This window comes from Dipodomys merriami, unplaced genomic scaffold, assembly GCF_024711535.1.
Source record: "Dipodomys merriami isolate MVZ:Mamm:240054 unplaced genomic scaffold, mDipMer1.0.p SCAF_25, whole genome shotgun sequence".
NCBI classification, from domain to species: domain Eukaryota; kingdom Metazoa; phylum Chordata; class Mammalia; order Rodentia; family Heteromyidae; genus Dipodomys; species Dipodomys merriami.
Genome location: NW_027203937.1, coordinates 17212745 through 17237987, shown reverse-complemented (window position 1 = coordinate 17237987; position 25243 = coordinate 17212745). Strand labels below are relative to the sequence as shown.

Genomic DNA, 25243 nt, shown 5'->3' with positions numbered 1-25243 from the left:
CGCCATCCAGGAGCAGACCTTACAATTATCTTTAGACCAAAGGGGTTATGAGCACAATGCATCTTGATCAATGTCACTGTGAGGTCGTTCTCGTTGGCCATAAATATCTAGGAGGAAGAAAAGGTCCAGAAGGGTCAGCCACGGCCCCATTTCCAAGGCAGTGGTTACCGGACCTAAGCAGTATCCAAGTCTCCATCATCTCTTTTGGGGGGGCTGAGGGTGGGGGGTGAGTGTTGGAGCCCCAAGCTGACCTGCGAGATCCATCCTGGGCCCTACCGCCCATTCCTGCGCAGGTCCTGCAGTTCCTGAGGGTCTCGGAAGATGGCGACGTAGAGCAGCGCCTCCCGGGCCGGAGAGTCGCGGGACCCTCGGCGCCTCCGGGGCTGGGGGGCTCGCGGCCTCGAGCCCCGGCTCTGACGTCGGGGGTGGGGCTGGCGGTGGTGACGCGGGGGGCGGGGCTGCGCATCTTCCCTACTCGGCCGGCGATTCATTCAAAAGGCGCGCAGGCAGCGCGGCCGGCCGTGCGCTCGGCGAGCCGGGCCGTGTCGCTGGGGGCGGACGCGGCGCCCAGCCGGAGCTGCCGGCCAGGTAAGGAGGGCGCGCGGGGGGCCCGCAGCCTGGCTCCCCGCGTCTCTGAGGAAGTTCGCTGGCGTGGCGGATGCGACAACCCGGCTCCCGCAGTCCCCGTCCCCCGCCCTCCGGTCCTGTCCCGGCGCCTCCCGGCCTCAGCGCCCCCCAGCGCGGGCTGCGCGTCCTCCCGCCGCGACTCGGGGCCCGGCCGGGTCCTGCGCAGCGCCCGTCACCAGGAGCGCGAGGGAAGCCGCGGAACTTGGTGTGAGGGGCCGGCAGCCCGCACAGTGTCAGCCCGTGACTGTGGTGGGTGACACGGCGCGCGAGGCGGCCCGGCCCAGGCGGACGTGGAGCCGGGACCCGCTGGGTGGGGACGCCGAGCCTGGCGGGTGACACAGAGGGGACTCTGTGTGCGTGTGACTGTATGTGAGAGAGACCCAGGTCACTGGGGTCACTGGATATGTGTGGCCTTCAGTGTGACCAGCGCAGGGCCAGGACCAGGCAGTAATGTGAGTGTAAGAACCACAAGTAACACAATGAGCCCTAAATCACGTGGGTCTTGGCGTGCGTGTGGGGGTCAAAGAGAATCAGTGTGTGTGTGTGTGTCCGTGTCCTCCCACCCACTCTCGGGACAGTGAGAACGAGGAGGACTGTCAGGTACTTTCTAGCTAATGTGGCGGAGAGGGTAAGGAAGTTAGAGGCCCAGAGTTGCCCCCCAAGAGAGCACCCTCTCAGGAGTTCAGCGCGGTGAGGGGGATGAACCCTAAGGGACATGGCCTGGCAGCTGAAGAGCGACCATAGCTGAGTGGCATCTGGTGAAGTAGCGCTATACTATCTCACACACTCACACGCCAAAGTCCCCACACCTGGCAGAGCGGTGCCTCTGGGTAACGTTTATTCTCCGTGGGCCAGGCTTAGTCTTGCTCTCAGATTCTACCCCTGCTGGGCCTTGGTCTCTCCAGTCTACACACAGAGGTGTCAAGCTGTGAATGGACTGTGAATCATCACTTTGGGATCCTCTATTGTTTTTGGGTCAACTGCCTCTGTCCTCCCCTTCGGGCAGAAAGATTGCATTGGAGGCTGGGGGCAGGCTACTGCTGGGACTGCAGGGATCCAGGGCTGTTCCCAGGTGCTGGTCAGTATTAGAAGCCTAGCCCCATCTGCAGCTAGCTAAGAAAACATCAGACTCCCACCCAAAGGCTGCCTGGTTCTCCATTCCAGAATGGATTCATAGACCACATAGATCCTAAAATCCTAATCCATAGATATTTTTGGGGGGGTCCGGTCGTGGGGTCTGGGCGCTGTCCCTCAGCTCTTCAGCTCAAGGCTAATGCCACTTCCGGCTTTTTTCTTTTTGCTTATGTGGTGCTGAGGAATCGAACCCAGGGCCTCAGGCATGCAAGGCAAGCGCTCTACCACTGAGCCACCTTCCCAACCCTATTCCATAGATTTCTTAAGTCACTTCAGCTTCCTGGTTGGAGGTCAAGGAACGCACACAGTTGTTTCCCAGGAATGGCCTTTGGTCTGGGAGGCTAAATTCTCGCTGGATTGCTGGGCAAGACCCCCTCCACAGCCTCCTACTCCAACGGTAGGGTCAGTGGGGTTCCTCAAAGTGGGTGGAAATTGGGCTCCCTAGACCAGGATGTATCTGTGGGGTGGGGGGCGAAGGGGGAATACTGTATCTGCTTTACGCAGGATGTGGAAGTTCTGTCTGCTTCTGTCATCCTCTGAAAATGTTGATTGTACTGGTGGCAGGGACAGTGCCCATGCTCTGTTCTAAGCACTATGATGTGCTGTCTTGTTAAATCCTGCCCACCCCTAGTGGATCTTTCTCTGTTTCAGAGAAAGAAATTAAGGCTCAGAGAAGCAAAGTGGCTTGCCTAACGCCTTGTAAAATTAGGATAGTGCCAGGACTGGAATTCAAGTCTTCTGACCCTGTGGAGATATTTAGAGAGGACCGTACCTTCCTAGTAACTACTTGTGGCTTTCTTGGGCTTCCAGGCCTGATCTTGCCAGGGTGTCCCATTGTGAATTCGCAGTGTGATGTCAGTGCACACTCCAGTCAGAGGTCACCAAAAGGATCTGTCTCTTGCCTTCTAAGAGCTGGCACTTGGCTTTGGAAGTGAGTACCATTTGGCTTTGGAGTATCTAGAGTGAGTATCCATTTGTCTTTGGAGTATCTGGAGTTATCAGCACAGTGTGGCAGTTACAATTGACTTATGCCATATCTGAGTGGTCTCAACCCCCTTTGCTGTTGTTCTAGAAGTAATTTCCCAACTCTACTCATTTGCTATGAAGGGGAGCAGATGGAGTGAGTGACCTTGAGCTGGTGCCTCCTCCCTGGTCCTCTGTTTCTCTATTCTCCCCAGATGCCCTCTTCCCAGATACCTCCCCAGATCTGCCCACTGTTGCTGCCTGGCTTAGAGCTTGCCTTAGGGATCAAGGCGTCCCTCAGTCTTCCCTGGAATGACTGGAGCTGTGTTTCTTGGGGCTGATGAAAATAGCTGTGTCGTGGTCTCCAGGGGCTGAGCCCAAGTTATTTCCATCCCTAGCGAAGAGGCTGAAATAGCTCAGGGCCTGGGAGGGAGAGAAAGAGAAGGAGGGCTAACCAAGGGTTAACCTCTCCTGTCCCTGCTTTGGTGGAAGGCCCCCAGCTCCACCCCTCTGCCCTGCCCCAGATAGACCTTTCTGGGAACTTGGGCCTCTAGAGATGACAGTGGGCCAGGCTGGGTTTTTACTGTGGCCCCAGTTGGGACTGGCATAATAGTTGTGCTGGAGAGTTGTCTGTGTTCAGCCATGGAAGGGAGATACTGAGGGGCAGACACTGTGCCCTATACATAAGGTCATGTCAGATCCAGCAGGCCCAGCTCAATTTTACAGAGCGAGAGACTGAGGTTCTGAGAATCGCAGGGACTCCTGCTGTTCCCTCTAGACAGGGTACTTATCTTTTAAACTACCACTCATTCCCTGACCTGCTGGACACCAGCCAGCATAGGAAGCAGAAAAGACACACCCCCAGAAAACTAAGCCATTCTCTTGGACCTGCTCTGACCCTGCTCTTGTGCCCAGACTCCTATAATTCTGATCTGAGGACTTTTTCTCCAAGATCTTGAAACTTTCGTCTTCACTCACATCTCTCCCTACCAGATGCCTCTTGTGCTGCCTTTGTTACACCCTCTTTTTAGAACGCTCTAGGCCATCTAGTCTGTCTCACCCAAGAAGCTCTCTGAGCCTTGTCAATTCATTTTCAAAAGCACAGTCCACCTGCTGTGCATCCTTCTAGCCGCTAGGGTATAGGCACAGGTGTGGCTACTTATGCTGGTCTGGTGGTCTGATCAGCAGCCTGCCCCTCCCACTCATGCTGGTGAGGTCTCTCTTGAGGAAGGGCAACCACCTGGGATCCCAGTGCCTGTTTGTCAGGAGCCACGGGGAGGTTTGCACCCAGGTCTCTGAAGCTCATCATGGCTAGGTGGCTAGCTCTTCTACGCTAGGGTGGAGGCAAAGGCTGAAGTCCATTCCTGTGGGTCAGGGGTAGGTTTGGTGCTTGCCCTCCTCAGACTCTCATTCTGGGCCAGCAGGGAGACTGTCCTTGCTGAGGCCTTGCTATGTGCCAGGCCTTGGCTCAGCATCTCCCACAGCAGCACTTGACAGAGACCCCTCCTTTCTAAGTTGTTACGGGGGAGTTAAGACTCAAAGCACAGGGAATAGTCCCAGTCTGCTACACACAGTTCTTACCCACACAGCTCTGGCCTAGCCCCAGGTGGGAGGGGAGGGCTGTGTGGTAATGCTGGCATCAGTTTCCAGGGAAGGATGAGGCTATCCTAGCTAAAACAGGAGCAGAAATTATTGATGGGATATTCAGTGCCTGGCCTGGCCTAGTCTGGTCTGATCTAGTCTGGTCTGGCCTGGCCTGGTCTAGCCTGTTATGGAGCCAGGTGGATAAGAGGTTGGGACCACAGAGGAGTCTTCTGCCAAGTGGATAAAGTGGACCAGAAAGGGAAAGATTTTACCTAAGATCACCCAGCAGGTCCTGATCATTCTCACCTTCCCCCCCCCCCCCCGCCCCACCTCAGCCAGGTTTGGGTTCTAGGATCTACTATCTGGACAGATCTAGTGCTGAACCCCAGGTAGGTTTGGTGCTCCTGCGGGTGGGGCTGAAGGAGCAGAGGACTGGAGCCAGTGCTGTGTCCCTGCTAAGTCCTCAGCCCTGACGTTAGGCCCTGAGGCTATGGAATCTCAGCCTCATGCTTCTGAGTGTCATCAGTGCCTCCAGTCACAGGCAAGAAATGGAAGGTCTAGAGAGGGAAAGGTACTTGCAGGACTCTGGTGTCACAAAGATAAGTCTGTCAGACTTGAAGTCCAGAGTTCTTTCCTGAGCCACCCTGGGAAAGATGAGCGCTCTATAAATAACTGCCCATGTGGCTATGAGAGTGTGCCCTGGCTAGTTGGTATACATGGAGGGGGATGGAGCGGAGTGTCTGCAGCCAGTTAGAGGCAGGGTCTGAAGGTGGTGGAGAGAAAGACAAGGGGCTTACAGAAGGTGCTAAGCTTGGCTTCCTTTGCTTATGGCAAGAAGGAAATGAGAGAACAGAAGGTCCTCCTGCAGTGTGCCCACTCCTGTACTTACTGCTTGCCTGCTCAAGGGGCTTCCCTGTCAAGGGGCCTCCCTGCTGCTAGCAGAGGACTTAAGACACTGCAAGCCAGTGGCAAGGGAGTCTTCCTGCAAAAAGGGTGTATGGCTCCAGCCTGATTGTTAGAAGAGCTGCTGTTCACCTATGCCCTCTGGGTTTTCTGTCACACTGTAAGGCTGGCTGAAGAGGCACAGATGCCTATTACAGAGAGGAAACTGAGGCTTGGACTGTTGTACTGTCCCTGCTCGGCACTTCTCCACCTCCTTAACTATGGCCTAGCCTGGCATAGAGACAGGTGGGCACAAAGCTGGGCTAGGAATGGACACCAATGTCCTCCCAGGAAGGCCAAGGAGTTTCTACCCATGCTGCTGGGTAAGCTTGGCTTTGATGTTTAGCTTAGGTTCCTGTTCTAGCCTTCGGGAGACTGTAGTGAGAACTGGTACGGCCTGGCTATCACTGCTTGCAGGAGCTCCAGTATCCTCTTGCAGAGAGGAGGACTTGAGGCTTAAAAAGAGTAAACGACCTACCAAAGTTTGAGCTGAGATGAATCATTCAGAGCCAGCCTCATACCTCCCATATCTGCCATCGAAAACTTGCTCAGCCTAGATCTGAGCACAGTTCTATCTGTTGGGTCTTGGGGTGGGAGGAGGAGGGGAATGAGAGAGTGGGTGGTGGGGCTGTGATCTCTACTCAGTCTCTCTCAAAACTTTGCCCCAGTCAACTAGGTAGGAATGGTGGGGACAGAGCCTGAACTGAGCAGGCTCTGGGTTACCCAGGCTTGTTAGTGATTTAGTGTCATGTGTACAGCTGGGGTGGGCTGCCGCAGCGGGGTGTCATCTAGCTCATCCCAGGCCCCTTGCTGTTCTGCCTTGGGATGAGAGAATGTGGCCCAAGGCTGGTCCATGGTGTTGATTGTATCAGATTGATGGTGATGCTTTAGCAGGCTGGGGTGGGGCAGGTGTGCCATAACTGGGGATACAAGCCAGGACTTCCTAATGTCCACTCCCATCCCAAAGTAAGTAAACCTGTCTCCTTTGAGACCATGCCATTACAAGTTACTACTCAACTTCGCCGAGCCTCAGGTTCCTCAAGTGTGGAGCATGGACCCTTGTCTTTGAGAGGTTCTATTAGTAATCAATCTGGAGAGAGAATGAGGTATGCAGTAACTGCTTAGTGAGAGGATTATTGGAGAACCCCAGATCTGGCTCAGAGATGATTGTCTGGTCAGAGACATCCCCTCCCATAGCCTAGACTCAGTACAGGAGGGAGAGAGATTGCATTCATACAATACCCAGACTGGGAGGAGCTTCAAGAGCCAGGTCTGGCTGCCTCAGCCCTTTTCTGGGCCTCAAGGAGCCAATTATCCCCTCAGCCTCTCCTACCCACTTCACCCACTTGAGCCACTGCAGTGTAGACCCAGTGGCAGCAAGGAAATCTGAAGAGCAGCACCATGCCTAGCTCCTGGGCAGATGGCTGCAGCTGTTTCCCGGAAGCATGATGGTACAGGACTAGGGGACCACTAATTGAGGTACCCAACCAACTTGGTGACCTGGGAGACCAGGTGGCTACCCAAGGCTATGGGGAAGGTTGTGAGGAGTGACCTCAACTGAGTGACCCTGAGCCAGTATCTGGACCTCTCTGGATCCCCAATCCCAGCAGTAATCTTAAGCAGCTGGGCTCAGGACCTCTTCCTCTTTCTGGGATTTCCCAGGCTTTCCCAGTCTTCCTGTTTCCTATAGTTCTCAGCACTCTTTCCTGCCAGAGCTGGCACTGATTGGCATAATAGACAAAGGAGCATGGGTACAGGCAAATCCCAGAGGTCCCTGGGTCTGCTAGGAGGGGACCTTGTCTAGGTCTTTGTAGTAGTCCTTCAGTTGTACCACCTTGTATGTGTTCTATTTCCCTAGCCTCTGCCATCAGGTTGGTAAGCAATCTGTGAACGTCACCTGCCAGGCCAGGTTCTAAGCTTTTGGTGGGAGAGGCAGAGATGATGCAGTCCTAGGCTCCATCCCTAGCTGTGTGTCCTCTGCTGATCTCAGTTTTCCCAGGTATGAAACAGAAACCCTCACCTCTCCCATGAGAAGTGGAGGTAATCCAGAGTGAGCCAGGCCTAGAGTGGTGAGTCCCTTTCCCTGTTATGGGAGAAGGGAAAACAGGCCCATGTTTAGCTGCCTCACTGCTGCCCAGTGTGGGCACTGCCCTACTTCAGCCCCAGTTGCCAGGGAACCACTGGGTCCCTTGCTAACCTGGATCTCTCTATTGATGGGCAGTCTTTGTGTTCCTGCCTAGTGTGGCCACCACTGAGGGAGGCCTGTGTCCAGCTGTGTTTCCAGGCAACCCTCCTCTTGAGGCTGGAAGGAGGTCCACAGGGCCTGGAACCACTGGTGGCTGGGAAGCAGTATCTGCTGTCTCACCTTACCTTGCCCCAGGTAGGCCTTGTACCTGCCTGCCTCCGTGTCCCTCTGTCCCCTCATTTGGCAGGCAGCCCAGCTGCCTGCTGAGAAGCAAATCATTTAGTGCCTCTCCCTCTTCTGCTTAACCCTTCAGAGATCTGAGAGACCCTGGGGAAAGTGCAGACTTCTGGGGTTGCAGCTGAGGTTGGGAAGTGTGGTGCCTCTGTCCACCCAAACTGTCTGTCCCAAATTCTTCTCCTATTCCTTCTTTCCCCAGAGGGGCTGAGGGAGTACCTGCTGTATGCCTGACTCTATGCTAGGCATTGACATAAATATAAAAAAGAATCTCACCTGTGCTTCTCACTTGCTGATGTGTACATGCCCCTTCCTTCTTCACAATTTCCATGTGGGGAAACTGAGGCATGGTAAATACTGTTTGAGGGCTTACTCTGTTAGTCCTGTTGCAATAATTAAATGTGAGTTCTCACATTTCACTCCCATGACAGCCCTGTGCAGGGGAGTCCACAGCCAGAAAGCCAGTGAAGAGCAGAAGTTGGCTTTTGCCCCAGATCTGTTCCCCTCATTAGCCCAGGGCTTCAGGTCCAGCTTTAGACCCACTGCCTCACCTGGACGCAGGGTTCTTTGGTCTTCAGCTTGCTCTCTGTCCCCCTTCCCTGGCAAAGCAGGGCCATCTCCTGAAGACACATTTTCAGCCTCCCATCCCTTGGGTAGCAGAGTTTTTACCCAGCAGTGCATGCCCTGTGGTTGGGGGAGACTTCCAGGAGGAAGTGACTTTGAACAGAGCTCTGGAGGAAGAGGAGGTGTTGACCAAGCGATGGGAGGGGTTTCTGAGCTGAGGAAATAGCAGGTAGTGTGTGTGTGTGTTTCTGAGAGAAGCTTGAAGTGGCTGGTGTGTGCGTATGTGTAGGGGATTGGCAGAGGGCAGGGCCTCAGGATGCCATTCGGAGGGTGGTGGGAACTGGCCCAGAGCCAGCCCAGAGCTAGGCTGTGGGATGGGGCTGACCTTAAGGAGTCTTGGGGAATTCGTTGGAGGGGAGGGCCTGGCTGGAGGGGAGGAGGGCTGGAGTGACCCTGGGGGTTCCGTTCTAGGAAAAGGGAAGCTGCCTGAGCTGGAGGCCCGTTCAGAGCTTCCTCTTTCAGTGAGGCCTTCAGGGTGCTCTTCCCTGAGCCTCTGACACCTCCAGTTTCTACTGTAGCTGGAGGGCCTGGTGTGGTGCTGCTTGTTGGCTTTGGTCTGGGGAATTTCTGGCTCTGAGCTTGGGCGCTGTTTTGTAGTGCTGGGTCTGAGGAAGCCCTCCTTGCCCTCATGAGCCCATTTGGTAGAGGCCGCTGCTCCAGCCCAGACTGGGGGTCGGGCTTTGTGGTGAATAAAGCAGACATCTTGGCCTTGCCTGTTGTCTGGTTGGGGGCAGGCAGTAAACAAGTAAGCAGACAAATACTTAATTACAAACCTGCAGCCTCTAGAGAGAAGGGCTGCTGAGGAGGAAATCTCATGACCTGCTTGAGGTTCATGACAACCTTACCTCATTTGAAGCTCATGACAGCCTTTTGCCCTAGGGGATACATACCCCCATCTTGCAGATGAAGAAACTGAGCCTGGGAAAGCAAGGGGCTTAGGTCCCACAGGGAGTTGGTGGATAGGTTTAAAATTGGAGGAAAGGTGGCCTGTGAGCTAGCTAACTTCCTTCTCTGTTAGAATCTGGTGCCCTCGTCCCTCATCCAGTGTGACTGGAGGTGGCTTTCCTCCTTCAGGCCATTAGAGGTCCTTGGGCCTCATTCTCCCAACTCTGATAGCTGTCATACAGGTAGCCCTTGGGAGGTGCTGGGCTTTGGGACATTATGCAGATTATCTGAACAAGGTGGCATGATGGTGGGTTATTCCCAAGCCCTCCTCTCAGCTGAGGAGCTTCTCCCTTTGAACTTCAGTTTTCAGATCAGAGTTTCAGGGCTCTGGCTTGAGGGGAAGAGGTCTGAGAAGCCTTTGTTACACAAATGTGTGCATGGGACTTTCTGCCTGACCAGGCAGATCTGGCAGGGGGCTTGGTCTGGCAGAGTGTAGGGGCTAGGGCAGCCAGACTGGAGTAAGTGCTGGTTTGGGGTAATTAGAAGGTGCATAATTAGAAGGCAGGAGGGCGCTAGGCGGCGGATGTCTGTGAATGTACCAGAGTGGACACGCTCTGGCTTTGAGCCCCTACCCTCACTTTCTTCCTGGAAGTCTCCAGATTACAGCACTTCACACTTGTCTGCAGATGAACAGCTGCACAGCTCCTCCTGAGGGCTCAGGTCACACAGCAGGTTTCACTAGGGTTGGGTGGCCCTGGGACCCTCCCTTCTGCAGCTGTTTTGCTCTACTCTTTACCCGCTGCCTGGTGCTCTGGGCTGGCCTATGGACATGGAGGAGGATTGGGACTCAGCCTGCGGTTTGTGTTTGAGCCTGTGAGTTAGAGCCCTTTTGAAGGACTGGGAGATGGATTTGAGCCTGGTGCAGGGCCTGAGCCAGATCTGTGTGACAGAATCTGGAAGTCTTGTGACCTAATCTGAGGACGGACAGGTCAGGGGATGAGTCAGGGGTGCCATCTGTTGAGTGTTGACTGCCAGATGTGTCCTTTACCTACTCTATGGCCCGGACTTCCCTGTCCCTGGTTTTCCCCTCAGCTGGCCTGGGGCCCAGAGCCACAGGCTGCCAGTGACCTGGAGAGTCCCAAGGATGATGTGACCACTCCCCCTCCCCCTCCCCTGGGTGTAACTCAAATCCCTGGCCCTGATGAGGTTCTGTGCCCGGCCAGGCCCAGGTCAGGCAGGTGGATCAGTTTCCTTGGCTCCTTTTCCAGGTGGGAAGCAGGATTGCCCACCTGAGAGGGGCTCTGGCAGGATCTGGAACTTTCTGCAGGCAATGTGTCTCCAGCCAGGCTTGGAGCCCTTCACCCAGGCCAGTGGCTGGGCTCTGTGAAGCCTGGGAGCAACCTAGGGTTTTGGAGGCTTTGTGTATTCTGTGCTGGAGCCTGGTGCATAGCTTAGTCAGCCTTCTGACCCTGAGGCCAGGCCCCTGAGAAATGCATGGAGGAACTACCTCATTCTGGGATGGTCTCTTCTGTTGTCTGATATGAATCCTTCTGCCTGCTGTCCCCCCAGCCTTGTCTACTGGCTGAGGTAGCCTGGGCCTGAGGATCCAGGACTGGAGTGGTAAGCTGGGGACTTATCACAAATGTTTTCTAGATTTTTACACTTTGTACAAACCCTTATTTCTTCTCACTTACCACAAGCTAACAGCAGAACCACTCTCTCTTAGTCCGTCTGCCATTGGTGTTCCTGCAACTGAGCTCCCTGAGGACAGGGCATCCTCTGTTGTGTTCGTGACTATTTCTCTAGCGACAAGGCCATGCCAGCACAGGAGGTGCTGGAGATGAGGGGAGGCTTCCATGACCACCCCAGCCTTACAAGTCTGTTCGGGTGCTGGGCAGGCAGAAATGCACAGACGAGAGGCGGGCCTCTGATGGAATGGGCAGGGGAGAGAAGGCTTCTAGAAAAGCATCCAGAAAGAGGCTTTGACAGGTGAGGGCCAGGGCTTTCCTTAGAATTAAAGTAACAAGAGTGAAGGCGGAGGAGCGTGAGTGTGGCAGGTTTGCTGACCTGGCAGAGTTCTGGCTGCCAGGAGCTGCCGTGAGAGTAGAGAGGCCAGGGCTTGGCGGGAGGGGGATGGGCATGGCATTCCCACCCTCGCAGCCCCTGGCTCAGGCTTCCCCCATGCTTCCTTCCTCCTTCCTTGCTTCCCTGTGATGCTGTGCCACTGGCTACCTGGCTGTTTATGGAAGGGGAAGGAAGCCCTTCCTCCTGGAAAGCCTCCCAGCCTACAGAGGTCAGTGTCAGCCCTTCAAGCCTAGCCAGGCTGGGGAGGCTGGTCCCAGACAAGCAGCCCCACCCTCTGCTCAGGCTTGCACCTGGGGGTGTGAGCAAGCTGGCCACCCGCCAGTGTCTGCCTGCCCAGGAGCACCATGCCAACTCCTTGTCAAGTCCTGTCATCCTGAGAGTTGCCTAGGGGTAGGACTGAGGGGATAGCAGCTGCCTGTCTGGCCAGACTCGTGAGCCTCCCTTCCATCTGCTTTAGGCTGGTGATCACTCCCAGGCCTGATGATGAAGTTGAACCTGCCATGCCAGCCCCTATCCTGCCTCTTCGTGGTGAGTTGGAGATGGGACTGGGCTGGGGGAGAAGTCAGGGGAGCTGATCCTGAGCCCTGCACCTCAGCCCTCCAGGGAACAGCATGCAGATGCTGCTCGGGTCCCTCAGGCTGTGGGAGGCTGCAATCTTCAGCTCTTCTTAGGAAATGTTTGAGCCAATCAGACCATAGGAAATACCTCCTGGCCCACACTGGCATGAGATGGTGACCCAGTGGGGGTAGCCTCAGCCTCCCCTCTGCATGCCATCCAAGACAGAACACAGCTTTCCCAAGCCATGCCCACCCAGGCTAGGCTATGGACTTGCTGGCATTTTCAGCATGGTTGAGGACCTACTGGCCAGCAGGCAGCTGGAGGCACAGAGGCAGGTGGGGAGGGTGGGCTGGAGACCTGGAGGAAATTAAGAGTCCCAGGACGCAGAGACCTCATATGCTGGAGTTCAGGCCTCTACTGGTCTAGGGACCTAGATTCCAGATGTAGAATCTGAGAATCAAGCCACCTACACCTACCAACTTGGAGGAAGTGTCTTGGACTCTGGTCTAAGTTATCTTCTTGCTGTAACACTGGAAGCTCAGGGAAGTCCAGACTTGGCCTTAGCCAAAAGGCCTCTAAGCCACAGCAGGGACTGGCAGCCAAGTCTAGGGAAAGACCAGATCCTGAGATAGTCTACCTCCAGGGCAACTGACTGTGTTCTGTGCCTGGCACCCCACCAAGCTGCTTAGACCAAATTGGAGGATTGAGGCTCCCCACAGCAAGAGGAGTTCAGGGCAGACAGTACAGGCCTGCGACTGGGAAGCAAGAAAGTCACTATGGAAGGGCTAGAGACAGGTGTTGGTGTTGAAAAGCCCTTACACTTGAAACGTGGTATGCTCTGCTTGGGCGCAGGGGTGTGAATGGGTGCTTGCTGCAGGGAGGGGCCACAGAGGAGGAGGTGGTCTCAAACTCAGCCTGGGGCTCAGAATAGTAAGCACCAGCTGCAGACTTGGCTCCAGGGATAATAAACAGAGGCTGTTAATGACATGCCCAGCTGTGAGGGAGGGTGGGGGAGGTGGCAGGAAGGGGACAGTACTGAGAGAGGAATTCGGAAGCATTTCCTCACTTTTTTTTCTTCTGATTAGCTTGAAGGGGTATAACTCTGACACCTAAGTGCTTGAGGCTGTGATTCACTTTCCATCAGTAGATATGGTTCTCTCCTTACCCAGGCACTGACAGTACAAGTCTGAGACAGGACGGTTTTTCTTGGCAGTGTTAGGGATTGAGGTTAGAAGAGTGCTCCTTAAGCCTGGGTGATGTGGTCAGTGATTCCCATTCGTAGGGCCTCAGGAAGCCAGCGGTAGGTGAATGACCCTATGGGACCCTAGTACCTCCTGCCTTTCACCATGCTCCCAAACTGTGTTCTTCCAGCTGCTTCTCTGTCCTCTGGCCACTCTGACATCAACAACCCCGTGGCTGTGTCCACCTGGAGAAGAGCCTAACCTAGTAAGTGTTGAGACCATCTCTCTGTCTCCAGAGGGAAGAGGGTGGAGGCCCAGGCTGGCCTGGCCTCCCGGGGACCTTAGGCTTGGCTGCTGGTCTTGTTCTCACCCTCTCTCTCCCACAGGACCCAGGTCAGGCCACATTATGCAGGTCCTGCCCCCCAGGCACCTTCTCAGCCTCATGGGGTTCCCGCCCATGCCAGCCCCATGATCGCTGCAGCCTCCGAAGGAGGCTGGAAGCTCAGGCCGGCACAGCAACTCAAGATACACTATGTGGAAGCTGTCAGCCTGGGTGAGCATAGGGTTGGAGTGGAGCTCATGCCTGAGAGACCAGAACTCCAGATCTAGGATTCTAGAGCCTCACTCTTCCCATCTGTGTAATGGATGGGGCAGAACCATTGAGGGAACTGGTAGGAAGGAAGCCAGCTTCTCTGGAGGATAGTTGTTTGAAGAAACACATAGATCTCAATAACATCTCTTCCTGCAGGTGGTTTGGGCCTTGGGGGGTCCCCAGTGTTCCATGTCAGCCATGTTCCTGGGCACCTCTGAGTACTCATGGTTGTGATGGTGAGTAGGGATTGGGTCAAGGATTGTTGGGGTTGGGGGGTCCAGCGACTTAGAGCCTAGGAGCTCTTGCTGTGCCCATGTGAGGATACAGCAGCCTGAGGGGGCCTGGAAGCATGCCAGCCTTGCCCATTTGCTTCCAAATGGTAGAGACCATTCAGCAGGAGGTGGCCACAGGGGTTCATACCCTACCCAATCCCCCGTTCCTGCCCCAAGATCCCTGCTGAGGGACACATGCTCACACATTCACACCTCCTCTCACCACTGAGCCCAGCATCCTGAGGCAGAGTTCACAGACCATGTGGTGGGAGGGTGGGCTCCTGAGTCCCTGTGCCCAGGCATGTGCTGCGTGTGCCCATCTGCTCACTCTTCACACCCCAGCACCAGGGGCAAATGGAGTCTAATGGCCTGGCCATGCTGAGGCCTGAGGAGCCCGCCTTTTGGGGTGACTGACTGAGTAGATGGCCAAAAGAGGAAACTAGAACGGGGCAGGAGCCGGCTTTGGTCTTCCCACGTGCATGGCAGCTGCCCTGGGCACATCAGTTCCCTGTGCTAACTCCGGCCCTGGGCTGGCTGTCTGTATGTTTGTTTCTCTATCTTCTCCACGGTGCTCAGAATGGGGGCGACGGGCCCGACGTGGCGTTGAGGTGGCAGCAGGGTCCAGCAGTGACGGGGAGACGCGGCAGCCTGGGAATAGCACACGGGCAGGTGGTCCCGAGGAGACAGCTGCTCAGTACGCAGTGATTGCTATCGTGCCCGTCTTCTGCCTCATGGGACTGCTGGGCATCCTGGTGTGCAACCTGCTGAAGCGCAAGGGCTACCACTGCACAGCCCACAAGGAGGTCGGGCCTGGCCCTGGAGGAGGTGGCAGTGGTGAGGTCCAGCATGGGGTGGAGGGCCAGGGCCCTCCTGGTGTGGGGTGGGTGGCAGGGGAAGCTTCAGAGGTGCTGCTTCTGGGGTGGAGGTTGAGGCTTGGAGATGGGTAGAGGGGAGAGGTGTTGGAGGGATTCTCACTCTGGGTGTGATACAGTCCAGCTGAGGGGCTCTGGACTCCTTAGAGACTTAGGTTCAAGGGTCGGATGACCTTTGAAATATTCAAAGTGACTTCTGACCTTTGGCCTGGAACCAAAAGAATGCCTGTGTCAGGCTCCCCGGCAGCTGTCCTAGACAGACACAAATAGGCACTCAGGTTTCAGCTCCAGACTATGGTTCAAGTTACAGTTCCTGGAACCAGAGGGAGAGACACATTCTCCTATCCCACCCCAGGGTCCTGGGCCCTTTTCATCTTCCCTACCTGCCCAACATGAAGGAGAGGAGCCTGTATGCTGTCCTGGTCCCACAAGGATCTCTTGGCCAAGTCTAGAATGACATGACATCTCCATACCAGTGTCCCGGGCTGCCTGAGGATGGCCAGAGCTCCTTTTCCCCACCTGAAGCTATGAGGGGCAAGCAGGGTCAGAAGCTACAAACAGGCAGGTGGTGACTCAGGGCTGTTTTTTCTGGACTGCACTTGTCTTCCTAATGTAGTCCTTCCGGAAATTGTTGGATGCTGCCTAGGTGCAAGTCGCTAGGCCCAGAACCCATCACAATGGCCCAGACCTGTGAGGTTTGGGCCCAAGGTTTGCTGAGATTTGCTGATCAAACACCTGTGTTTAGCAGTCACATGGACAGGATAATATACAGGGAGAAAATGGGGAGAGTTTATAGGAGAGGTTGGGTGTTCTGGGCAGGGAGAAGCTCCCCTGGCCTGATGTCCCCTGAGGCTGACCCAGTCTGCAGAGGTGAGGATTCACATGGCCCTGAAACCACTGAGCACTTGTGGCTACTGAGTACACAGAAAGCGATGTCAAGTGCTGAAAGTGCTGATGGATTTCTTGGAGTCACAGCTGTGACTATGGGCTCTAGGCGAGCCCATAGGAACCGGGCACCCGGTGTCTTGTCACCTAACGTGCAAAGCTCTGCTGCAATTCTGAGGAAGGCCTGGGGTGCCCTCTGCTGGCAGAGCTCAGGAGCTCAGCATCATCTCTCCTAGGTTAATGGTTCTCTTCTCTTCCCCAGGTATCAACCCCGCCTATCAGAATGAGGAAGCCAATGAAGACACCATTGGGGTCCTGGTACGCTTGATCACAGAGAAAAAAGGTGAGGAGGAGGTCTGATCTATCCAGTGCCTGGATGCAGGGGCTCTCCTCCCAGTGCCTGTCAGCTGGTGTGTGGCATGGTCCTGCACTGCTCTGCTTCCCTCGGGGAGGTCCTGCTTGATGAGGGGGTGAAGGAAAAATTGCACAGTCCAGGATGGGGATGAGAATGGTGGTAGTCACAAGGGTGTCTGATGGGGTGGGGACGGGTGGTCCCCTTCATCGTTGGAGCTGGGTTCTGACTACAGCTGCCCACAGAGAACGCGGCGGCCCTGGAGGAGCTGCTGAAAGAATACCACAGCAAACAGCTGGTGCAGACAAGCCACATGCCTGTGCCCAGGTGAGGGGAGCAGGACCCTCAGATCACCAGCCTGCCACCTAGGGGCTTCCCATTTGGGTCTGTTCTGGCTCATGTCACCTCTACCCCTCTTCTACCTGCTGTGGTGTCCTGGGCCTGGGCCTGACCCGTGGTAGTGACCATTTCTACCAATGTCCTCCTGCAGGCTGCCGCCAGCCTCCCCCAGCATACCGCACATCTGCCCGCATCGCCACCACCTCCACACTGTGCAGGGCCTGGCCTCGCTCTCTGGCCCCTGCTGTTCCCGTTGTAGCCAGAAGAAGTGGCCTGAGGTGCTGCTGTCCCCCGAAGCTGCAGCTGCTACCACTCCTGCTCCCAGCCTCCTGCCTAACCCAGCCAGAGCTCCCAAGGCTGGGGCTAAAGCAGGACGCCAAGGCGAGATCACGATCTTGTCAGTGGGCAGGTAAGGGGAAAATACAGAAAGGTTAGGAAGACATATAATAGGAGCCAGTGGGTGGGTAGGCAGGGGGCTGGGTCACCTGAGGACTGAGGTCACACTGAGGCCCGACAGTGGGCCTTGCTGAGCAGCATGGGTGGCCAGAGAGATCGGCAGTTCCTGGCCAAGCTGTTTCTCACATAGCTGTTGGGGCATCATCGTGGGAAGGGCTCAGGCACCATGTCAATCCTAGAACTCACCATATGACCTGGAAGGTGCTGCCCTCTGCCCCCGGGGTCCTCCTCTAATGGGGGATGGCCCTGCCTCTTCTCCCCATAGGTTCCGTGTGGCTCGGATTCCTGAGCAGCGGGCCAGTTCAGTAATATCTGAGGTGAAGACCATCACAGAAGCTGGACCTTCAGGGGGTGATCTCCCTGACTCCCCACAACCTGGCCTCTTTCCTGAGCAGCGGACACTTCTAGGATGTGGCGGAAGCCATACAACATGGTTGAAGCCCCCCGTGGAGAACAAGGCTGAGGTGAGGGCCTGGTCTAGCAGGTTTCCGTTAGTACCTGGCCAGCCCCGAGTGAAGGCTAACGTAGGGGTGGTGGTGCAGGAGCCCTCTGACTTAGCTCTGACCTCCTTTGCCCCTGTCCGCAGGAGAATCGCTATGTGGTCCGGCTAAGTGAGAGCAACCTGGTCATCTGAGCGCTGTCTGGTCTGAGCCACTTGGCCTGGCCCTGGGAGGTTCTGAAGGCTTCCTTTACAAGGCAAAAACTGCTGCGGGACTTGAGGACCAAGGTGGAAGAGCCCAGCAGACAAAACGGCGAAGGCCATGGACTGGAGGTGGGACTGTTCATCCAGCGACGAGGTGGGCAGCCAGAGGGCACCACACCGAGTGCAAGAGCAGATCGAGATCCCCGCCCCGTCCCTGCCACCCCAGATCCTTCCCTGCAGGATACCCCAGGCTTGTGCCTGCCCTGGCCATGTTATAGGAGCCCTAGGTGTCTGGGCTTGGCGGAGCTATGGCACCTGTCCCTGGTGTCTAGACTTTGGGGACCTGCTTGCCCAGGGCCCCAGAGCAGATGTGCCTCCCCTTCCTCTTCTGGCGGGGCCTGCAAAGGGACGGGACAGAAAAGAGCCTGGAGCTGGAGGCTTGACTCCTGGATTTGAGCCCAGTACATGTTCTCGGCTTTCACTGGGTTCCAGCCTTTCTGACTGAAATGGAGAGAGAACAGTAGCTCATGCCTGGGTCCTCTCCAGTGCCCTGTAGGTTCTGAGCTGGGTCCTGCCAGGAAGAGCTTGACTCTGCTACCCCTCCCATTAGTAGCTTTATCGGGCCCATTTTGTGCTGCTTGCAGGGCCTTTGCCTTCAAGGCCCCCGTGGGGCTGTTCATCCAGGCTCCACCCACAGAAGGGGCTTAAATGCATGTGCCTGCCCCCACTCTGCTATCTTTAATGGAACTGAAAACTCCTCAGCAGGGCTGTGGTGCGGAGGCCTAGCCAGCCCGGTCACCCTCAAGGTCTCTGGAGCTTTGGGGAAAGAACCAGCCTGGTTACCCTCAAGGTCTCTGGAGGCTTTGGGGAAAGAAATACTGGTGGGGCCTCAGTGGTTTGTGTTGTCCCTGTGGCAGTGTGTCTGTCCCCAGCCCTGGGCAGCCCAGGCCACTGCCTGCCCTGCTCCATCTGTCTCCACTCTGGCTTAGCACCTGGTTATTTATGTGAGGCCGTGCAGGCACGGGCCCACTGCCCATCCTGTTTATCTTATTTATTAAAACCTGCTGTCATCCTCTCCCTGCATCTCCATCCCATCCACTTGTTGAGTAATAAAAGGTGGAAATGGTGTCATGAGGAGGTTCCTTTCCCCCCTCCCGTGCCTTCCCCAGCTCAGCTGCTTAAGCCCCACTCTGTGTCTACCTATCCTGTTGCTGATAGAGCCTTTCTTTCACCATGCCTGGGCAACAGGTGGAGGAGTCCTTCATGTCATCCACTTGTCACTGAGCTCCCCAGAGGGCAGGCTGCCCAGTGCGAGCCACGTTCATGTTTTAAAGTTGTCTAATATTCACATTCTCAAAAGTAAAGAGAAACAAGTGAACTTAGTTTGAATAATATTTTTAACTCCGATATTTTCATTGCAATATAAAATCAATATAAAAATTATGAATGAGCCTTTTGTTCTTGCTTTAGAATCTGGTGTATATCTTACACATCTTGGTGTGAACTAGTATTTCAAGAGCTCAAGAGCCATGTGGCCGGTGGCTATTGTATTGGAGCAGCAGTCTTGTGGAGCCTGGGAGACAAATGGGGGTAAGGAAGACACAGTGGGGGACTGGAGAGTGCAGGAAAAGGGAACACACAGGCAAAGGCCAGAACCTAAAGAGGGGAGCTGAAGCCAGTGCCAGTGGCTCATGCTTTTAATCCTAACTAGTTGGGAGGCTGAGATCAGGAGGATCATAGTTTGAGGCCAGCTGGGGAATACATGAGACCCCCTTCTCAACTTATAAAAAGCTAGGCCCGGGGTGGTACATGCCTGTTATCCCAGCTATGATGGGAAGCTTAAAATAGACATATCAGGGTCCTAGAGTGCCCATTCAGGAAGCAGGGAATCAAGACCCTAATGGAGATGTGGCTCAGCAGTAGAGCTCCTGCCTATTAAGTCTGAGGTCTTGAGTTCAAACCGTGGTAGTCCACTGACGGGGAGGGAAGAAGCTGAGTCTTTGTGAATCAAGGCCAAGGAGGCTCCAGTTAGGTAGGAAAGAGACTAGTTGGCCTATCCCATCCACTTGGCCACAGTGTGTACGGCAGGAATAGCTGGAGATGGGCCCCTTGAGAAGCTGTTTTGGCAACAGGTATCAGGGAGGCACAGAGGGCTCCTCCCAGGCGTGGGATTGGGTTAAAGGGATTGGGGTCAGTTGGATGGGGTCCCAGGAAGCAGTCCAGGTGCTGCTTGTGTCAGCCTGGCAGGTCTTGAGGCATCTGGGTCTTCAGGAGATGGAGCTGGGTGACAAGGATACACTCACGTGCTTCGGTGGGCATTTATGCTGGGTCTGGGCTGGGTGGAACATACCGTGGGGAAACGGGCCTGAGCCCCTCTGGGCCCAGCAGGGAAGGCACTGGGAGGCAGGAGTCTTGGTAGCCAGAGGAAGTGAGGGACCAGGAGGTATTAAAGCAATTGTGGACTTGGTGGGAGTCTTCTTAATCAGACAGTAAGGGCAGGGCCAGGTCCTGGAGGACCGGGGGAGAGGGAAGATGGCTCTATGAAGCTCTGTGAAAGCCTGCCTGTGCCAGGTAGAACCTTAGGTTCTGGGAGAGGTGTTTGTAAGTGGCCATCACCAGTGTTTAGTACACTGAAACGACAGGGAAGAGAGTGACATGTGTGCACACAATTCATCTTCCCACAGCACACTGATATGTTAGAAGTGACCCTTGCTGGGAACTGGATGTGTGAAAGAGGGGCGGCCTGCAGGAGTCCAGAGCCTGCCTGTAGTGAACATGGGTGGCAATGCTGGGGCCGCACAAAGAAGGGGGCTTCCCCTGGGCAGAAATCAAGGTGGGGTGTGGCCAGACAGTGACATAGGAAACATCACCTTCAACAGAGGACAGGCAGACATGCTTTGAGATCCCTCCCCTCCCCGCTGCTTTTCCCCAGGGCACAGGCTCTTCTGAGACTTCAGATGGGCAGGAAAAGGACAGGGGCACCTCTAAGGACCTAGGAGAAAAGGTTTCACTTGTACTAGGAGGGGGGAAGGATGCTGGACAGCTGGAGGAAATTTCTGAAGCAACAAAGATGGTTAAATGCAGGGCAGGGCGAGGGAGGGCAGGGCAGGTGACTAGCAGGTATCACCAGTCCAGGGAAATGTTGTCTGCAATGCAGCGTACTTGGCTGCTGTTTGCCAGCTGTTCATTGTATCTCTGGGTTTGGTTTCTCAAACTTGGTTGTTCCCCAGTCAGCTAACCCATCCGCTTCATTTCACCTAGGCCTTGGATGGCACGTGGCTCACTTTGAGGTGGTGTAAGGATGACAGTACCCTGGGGCCGGGAAGGAGGCTGGCCTCCCGCCTTCTCTTGGCCTCTGTCTCTGCCCAGAGCCAGGCTGGTTGACATCTCCCGATAATATATCTTTGGTTGGCGCTTCTAGCACAGGGAAAGGCACACTCAAATGCTAGCCAGGATGGAGATGGAGGCTGGAGCCAGGCTACCAGGCTGGTAAGGCCCCTGTATCACAGCACTGTCCTTCACTACCCCTTAGGGTGAAGAGTTGGGTGGGGAATCAGATGCAGTGTCTTGGTCTGTCCCCTGGAGGTCCCTGCACACACAGAGATATTCCTGGCCATTCCAGGTCAGGTTGAGTGGGAACTGGAGGGAAGAGTGGGGCTCTGCTTGCCACTCGGCTTGGCCTCCTTCCACTCACCTCCCTCCCCACCTCTGCGTGTGTGTGTCTTAAACAGTGACAAATGCTTGGCTTGCAGTCTTCCTGTTACTGCTCGTTGGGCCATTTTTCTTACCAGTTGAGCAGGCTAAACTGTATGTGGCTGGCCCTGGGAAGGGTTTTTGTTGTTGTTTAACCATTTCTTTCTGATATGGAGATCTATCCCAAGTGCTCTATGTAGCTACATCCCATCCTCAATAGATGTGTATTAAGATTTGAACTCAGAGCCTGTGGCTTGCTAGGTAGGCACTTTACCACTGAAGCCATGCACCCATTCCTTTTTGCCTTTTCAAGTAATCTCATGTTTTTGCCCAACATCAGCCTCAGTCTTGATCTTCCTATGCCTCCTGCCTAGCTAGGACAATATGATCACCACTCCTGTCTTATTGATAGGGTCTCATTCTTTGCCCTGACTGGCCTTAAACTACTATCCCCCTGACCGCCTGGATTACAGGCCACTGTACCCATCCTCAATGTCAGTTCTTAATGGCTTTATTGGCTCCTATTACACAGTTCATCCGGGCGCTGCAGCTGACTCTTCACAGCTTCCATCACTGGGATGCTGGACCAGACCCCTGTGAAGCCTACTATGGGGTAATACACAGGGTTTTTTTTTTTTTTAATTGTTTTTCCAGTGTCTTGCAATATATATCCCAAACCAGCCTGGAATTACCTATGTAACCCAGACAGGTCTTGAACTTTCCCTTGATTCAGCCACCAGAGTTCTGGGATTACAGGTGGGTACCACTACACCCAGCTCAGAGAGAGAGCAGTTATTTCTTAACTGTTTATTTAAAAACAAGTTTAGAATCAATTTGGGGAGAAGCTCAGAGACTCCCTGAACCAGGTGTTGGGTCTTTTGTACCTCCCTCCCCCAAAAACCACTCAGTCTGGTCACCTAGGACTTTTTTTCTTTTTTGGGAAACTTTTTTTTTTAATAGTTATTGAATGTTCTACAGCTTACAGTAAATATCATAATTACAAACTCTTGGCTTCAATCTCTTTCAGAGTGATCACTATCTGATCTTCAAAACAAAACTAAACAAAACCCAAAGGAATCCAAAACAATAAAACCAAACCAGATTTACACTTCATACACACAAGTGAGGCCACAGGCTTTCCAATCATCATACTCCAGGCTGTATTTTGAAAACACCTCTAAATTCTTCGATCAAACTACTTGGAGGACACTGTTCAAAGGTTATTATTATTATTATTATTATTATTTCATCATTTTTAAACATTTTATTTTTAAAATGTGAGTTCCAATAAAATTTAAAAATTAGATTCCAACCTGTAGATTAAAATGAATTAAAAAATACAACATCATATACAACGCTCTTTTCACAGGGATGTTACATGCCATGAGAACAGGCTTCTCTGCTGTGTGATATGAAAGAGGGATGCAGATGCCGTGAAGTCAGGAGGGGACAGGCCCTGGGTCTTCAGAGATCATCAGACCTCAGGTGCCAGAAGCCCTGCTAGCCTCTCTTCGGTGAAGAGACATGGGTCACAACCCAGATCCAGATAATCCAACTGACCCCAGGCAGACTCTGGGCCAGTCCCACTTTCCCTGACTTTTAGGCATGAGGAAGAAGGCTGGAGCCTGAGGATGGCTGTACCCATGGGCTAGCAATTCTATGCAAAGTTGTTCTGTTCTCTTCAGGAAGGAAATCCCTACCAGGAATGCTGTGGGACTCAATACCACAGCCACTGATTTCTGCAGCTAGGGAGGCATGTGCTGTTGTATCCCTTTTGGCCAGTCCCAACCCTTGTGTTTCCTGGCTGGCCCCGACAGCATGCAAGGTAGGAAATGCCCATTGGAGAAACTGAGGGAGTGGGACCTAGGTCAGGCTCAGGCAAGATTGGCCATGGAATGTTGAAGCTGGCCTGTCAGGAATTTTGAAGGCCAGGTCTTGGAACCCTGTAATGCCAAATTTCAGACATTTCCTAAAAGTGGACATGGATGGGTAAAGGACAGACCCTGAAGTCAACCTGGCATGCCCTCAAAAACCTGAGTGTCTTAAGCTACCTGGCTAGGCCTCTTCCACTAACCCTGCTTCCAAAGGTAGGTGTGGCCTAAACTCCAGGAGGCCGCATACCAGCAAGAAGCCTGCCTCCCCTCTGTCCATACCCCTCCCGCCTGCCTCTCTACATTCCCAAGCTTGCAGCATGCAGGGGACTGCACACCAGCAGTGGAGAAGCAGAGCTTGCCCGAGGGTTCACTATGCTTTACATGAAGAGTGCAGTGATGGTGACTGATCCAGCCAGAATGCAGTGAAGACTACAAAGCCCTGAGCAGGGCCTGTCCCCTCTGGCCAAAAAGCAGAGCTAAGGAATTTGATACGCAGGGCTCTACTAGGCTTGGCTCAGCCTGTACAATGAGGATGCCAGAACTTGGTGAGCAAAGGGCTTGTCCTACTTTTAAGCTCCATGTGATTTCTGAAGGCCATTCAAACAAAGCAAACCTTCCAAAGAAGCACTCCCAGGTATATGGAAGGAGAATATTTTAAATTTGGAACAATTTCAGTGGCCAGGGGAAAAAGATTAGGATACACGGAGCCTGCTTCCTCTGTGTGTCTCTCTAGGACCTGGCTCCCACCATGAAAAAGCAATCCGAGGAATTCCAGTTGTGATGTTTTTGGCCATTCAGGGTCTCCTTGAAATGCATCTTGCTGGATCTGTACAGGGATCAGAAAGCCAGTGTGTGCTGGCTTCCTGAAGATGCTTGGCACTTGAATACATCTTCAGTACTAGGTAGGCACTGTCACCTCTAAGTGTTTTGTTCAAGTGAGGCCCTTTGTTGCAAATTCTCATCCCCTCTGTGCTGCCACCTGATATGCTTCTGGTCCCCAGGGCCATCACAGGCCTTGGCCCATAGAAGTTCATAAGTCTGCTCAGCCAAGAGAACTGAGCTTCCTGCGTCTTCACAGTCTTCCTGGGCTTAGAGGCAGACAGCCCTACCCTCCTCCAAGCTTGCTATTTGGACACCCAGCAGGTGGCAGCAGACAGAGCTTTACTTATGAGGATCCCTAGCCCTTTGGAGAATTAGCTTTCTCATCTATAAAATGGGAGTTTGGCAACCCATTGCTGAAGTACTTTGCATATGAAAAGAGCTCTGGCCAGCTGGACGTGCCCCCGCAGAACATTCAGGGGAGGGAAGTGTATGTCAGGGCCACTGCGGACAATGAGAAGGAGCAGCACATTTGCTGCTGTCTCATGGGGACAATTACATTTTTGCTTTTTTGGTTATCCTTTTCCAAAGCATGGAAAAGTTATGTTTCAGACTTTCATGATTCAGACGCAATACAGTTTCCAGACTCAAACTTCCTGAACCCCAGGTTGCTGAGAGCAAGGTCAAGTAGCAGTGCGGGGAAAGAACAGGTGAATGGAATATTTACCCCTGGCCTCATCCACTAAGATGCTGAGCTGGGAGGGGCAGTGGCATGGGAAGAAGAGGTGTGCTTGCTGACACCAGCTCACTGTCAAGTGTGCATGTCCCTTGCCCTGGGATGGGAGGGCCCTTCTAGCTCTGAGCAGTCCAGGGCCATCCAGAATCTTTGGATGACAGAACTCCTGCCACCAGGACCTTGCTAGGAGCCGTGCTCAACTTACTTGATGCAAACACTGCCTGGATTTCTTGGGCTCAGTCCCTCTGCAGTGACTCCCCAAGCGTGGCCAGGCTTGTGGATCTCTGTTAAATAAGAGGGTGAAGCCAGCTGTGCCAAGGTTCCAGCGCTCATACTGGGGCAAAGAGACACTGGGTCTGGCTCCTACAGAAGACAGCATTTCAATGCCTTTTCACCTTGGGGCCTCCCTTGATCTTGAATAACATACAAGGGCTAAGTCAGGGCGCAGAGCGAAGCTGCTTCAGTATACAAGGCTATGGGGGGAGGGCCAGAATCCAGCCTGGGTTCATCTATCAGGGTGAAACCACACACTGGATGTGGAACTGCTCTGTGAACTGTGAGGCACAGTTTTTACTTACTGGTGTAGAAAGAACAAAAGTTACAAGGTCATTCCTACGTTTCCTTTTTCTTTTCAATCCCACCAGCCCCTCTGGAGGCAGCCACGTTGGGAGTCCTGTCAGGATTCCAGCACGCAATTCAACTTTGGGT

At 54.1% G+C, this 25243-nt stretch overlaps 1 protein-coding gene across 3 annotated transcripts; it reads left to right on the top strand.

The window, feature by feature from the left end:
- Nucleotides 1-511: 511 nt before the first annotated feature.
- On the top strand, nucleotides 512-18817 carry Relt (RELT TNF receptor). 3 transcript variants are annotated; one of them, XM_070035050.1, is made up of 11 exons: nucleotides 512-588; nucleotides 11721-11791; nucleotides 13193-13267; nucleotides 13389-13555; nucleotides 13751-13830; nucleotides 14443-14700; nucleotides 15886-15966; nucleotides 16221-16302; nucleotides 16466-16723; nucleotides 17036-17234; nucleotides 17357-18817. In XM_070035050.1, exons 2-11 carry the CDS (start codon nucleotides 11744-11746, stop codon nucleotides 17402-17404), a joined length of 1296 nt encoding a protein of 431 aa, XP_069891151.1. In that variant the 5' UTR covers nucleotides 512-588; nucleotides 11721-11743; the 3' UTR covers nucleotides 17405-18817. The 3 variants fall into 3 exon arrangements, with proteins under 3 accessions (XP_069891151.1, XP_069891153.1, XP_069891154.1); XM_070035052.1 differs by lacking the exon at nucleotides 512-588 and adding an exon at nucleotides 10765-10798; XM_070035053.1 differs by lacking the exon at nucleotides 512-588 and adding an exon at nucleotides 11121-11167.
- Nucleotides 18818-25243: the final 6426 nt, after the last annotated feature.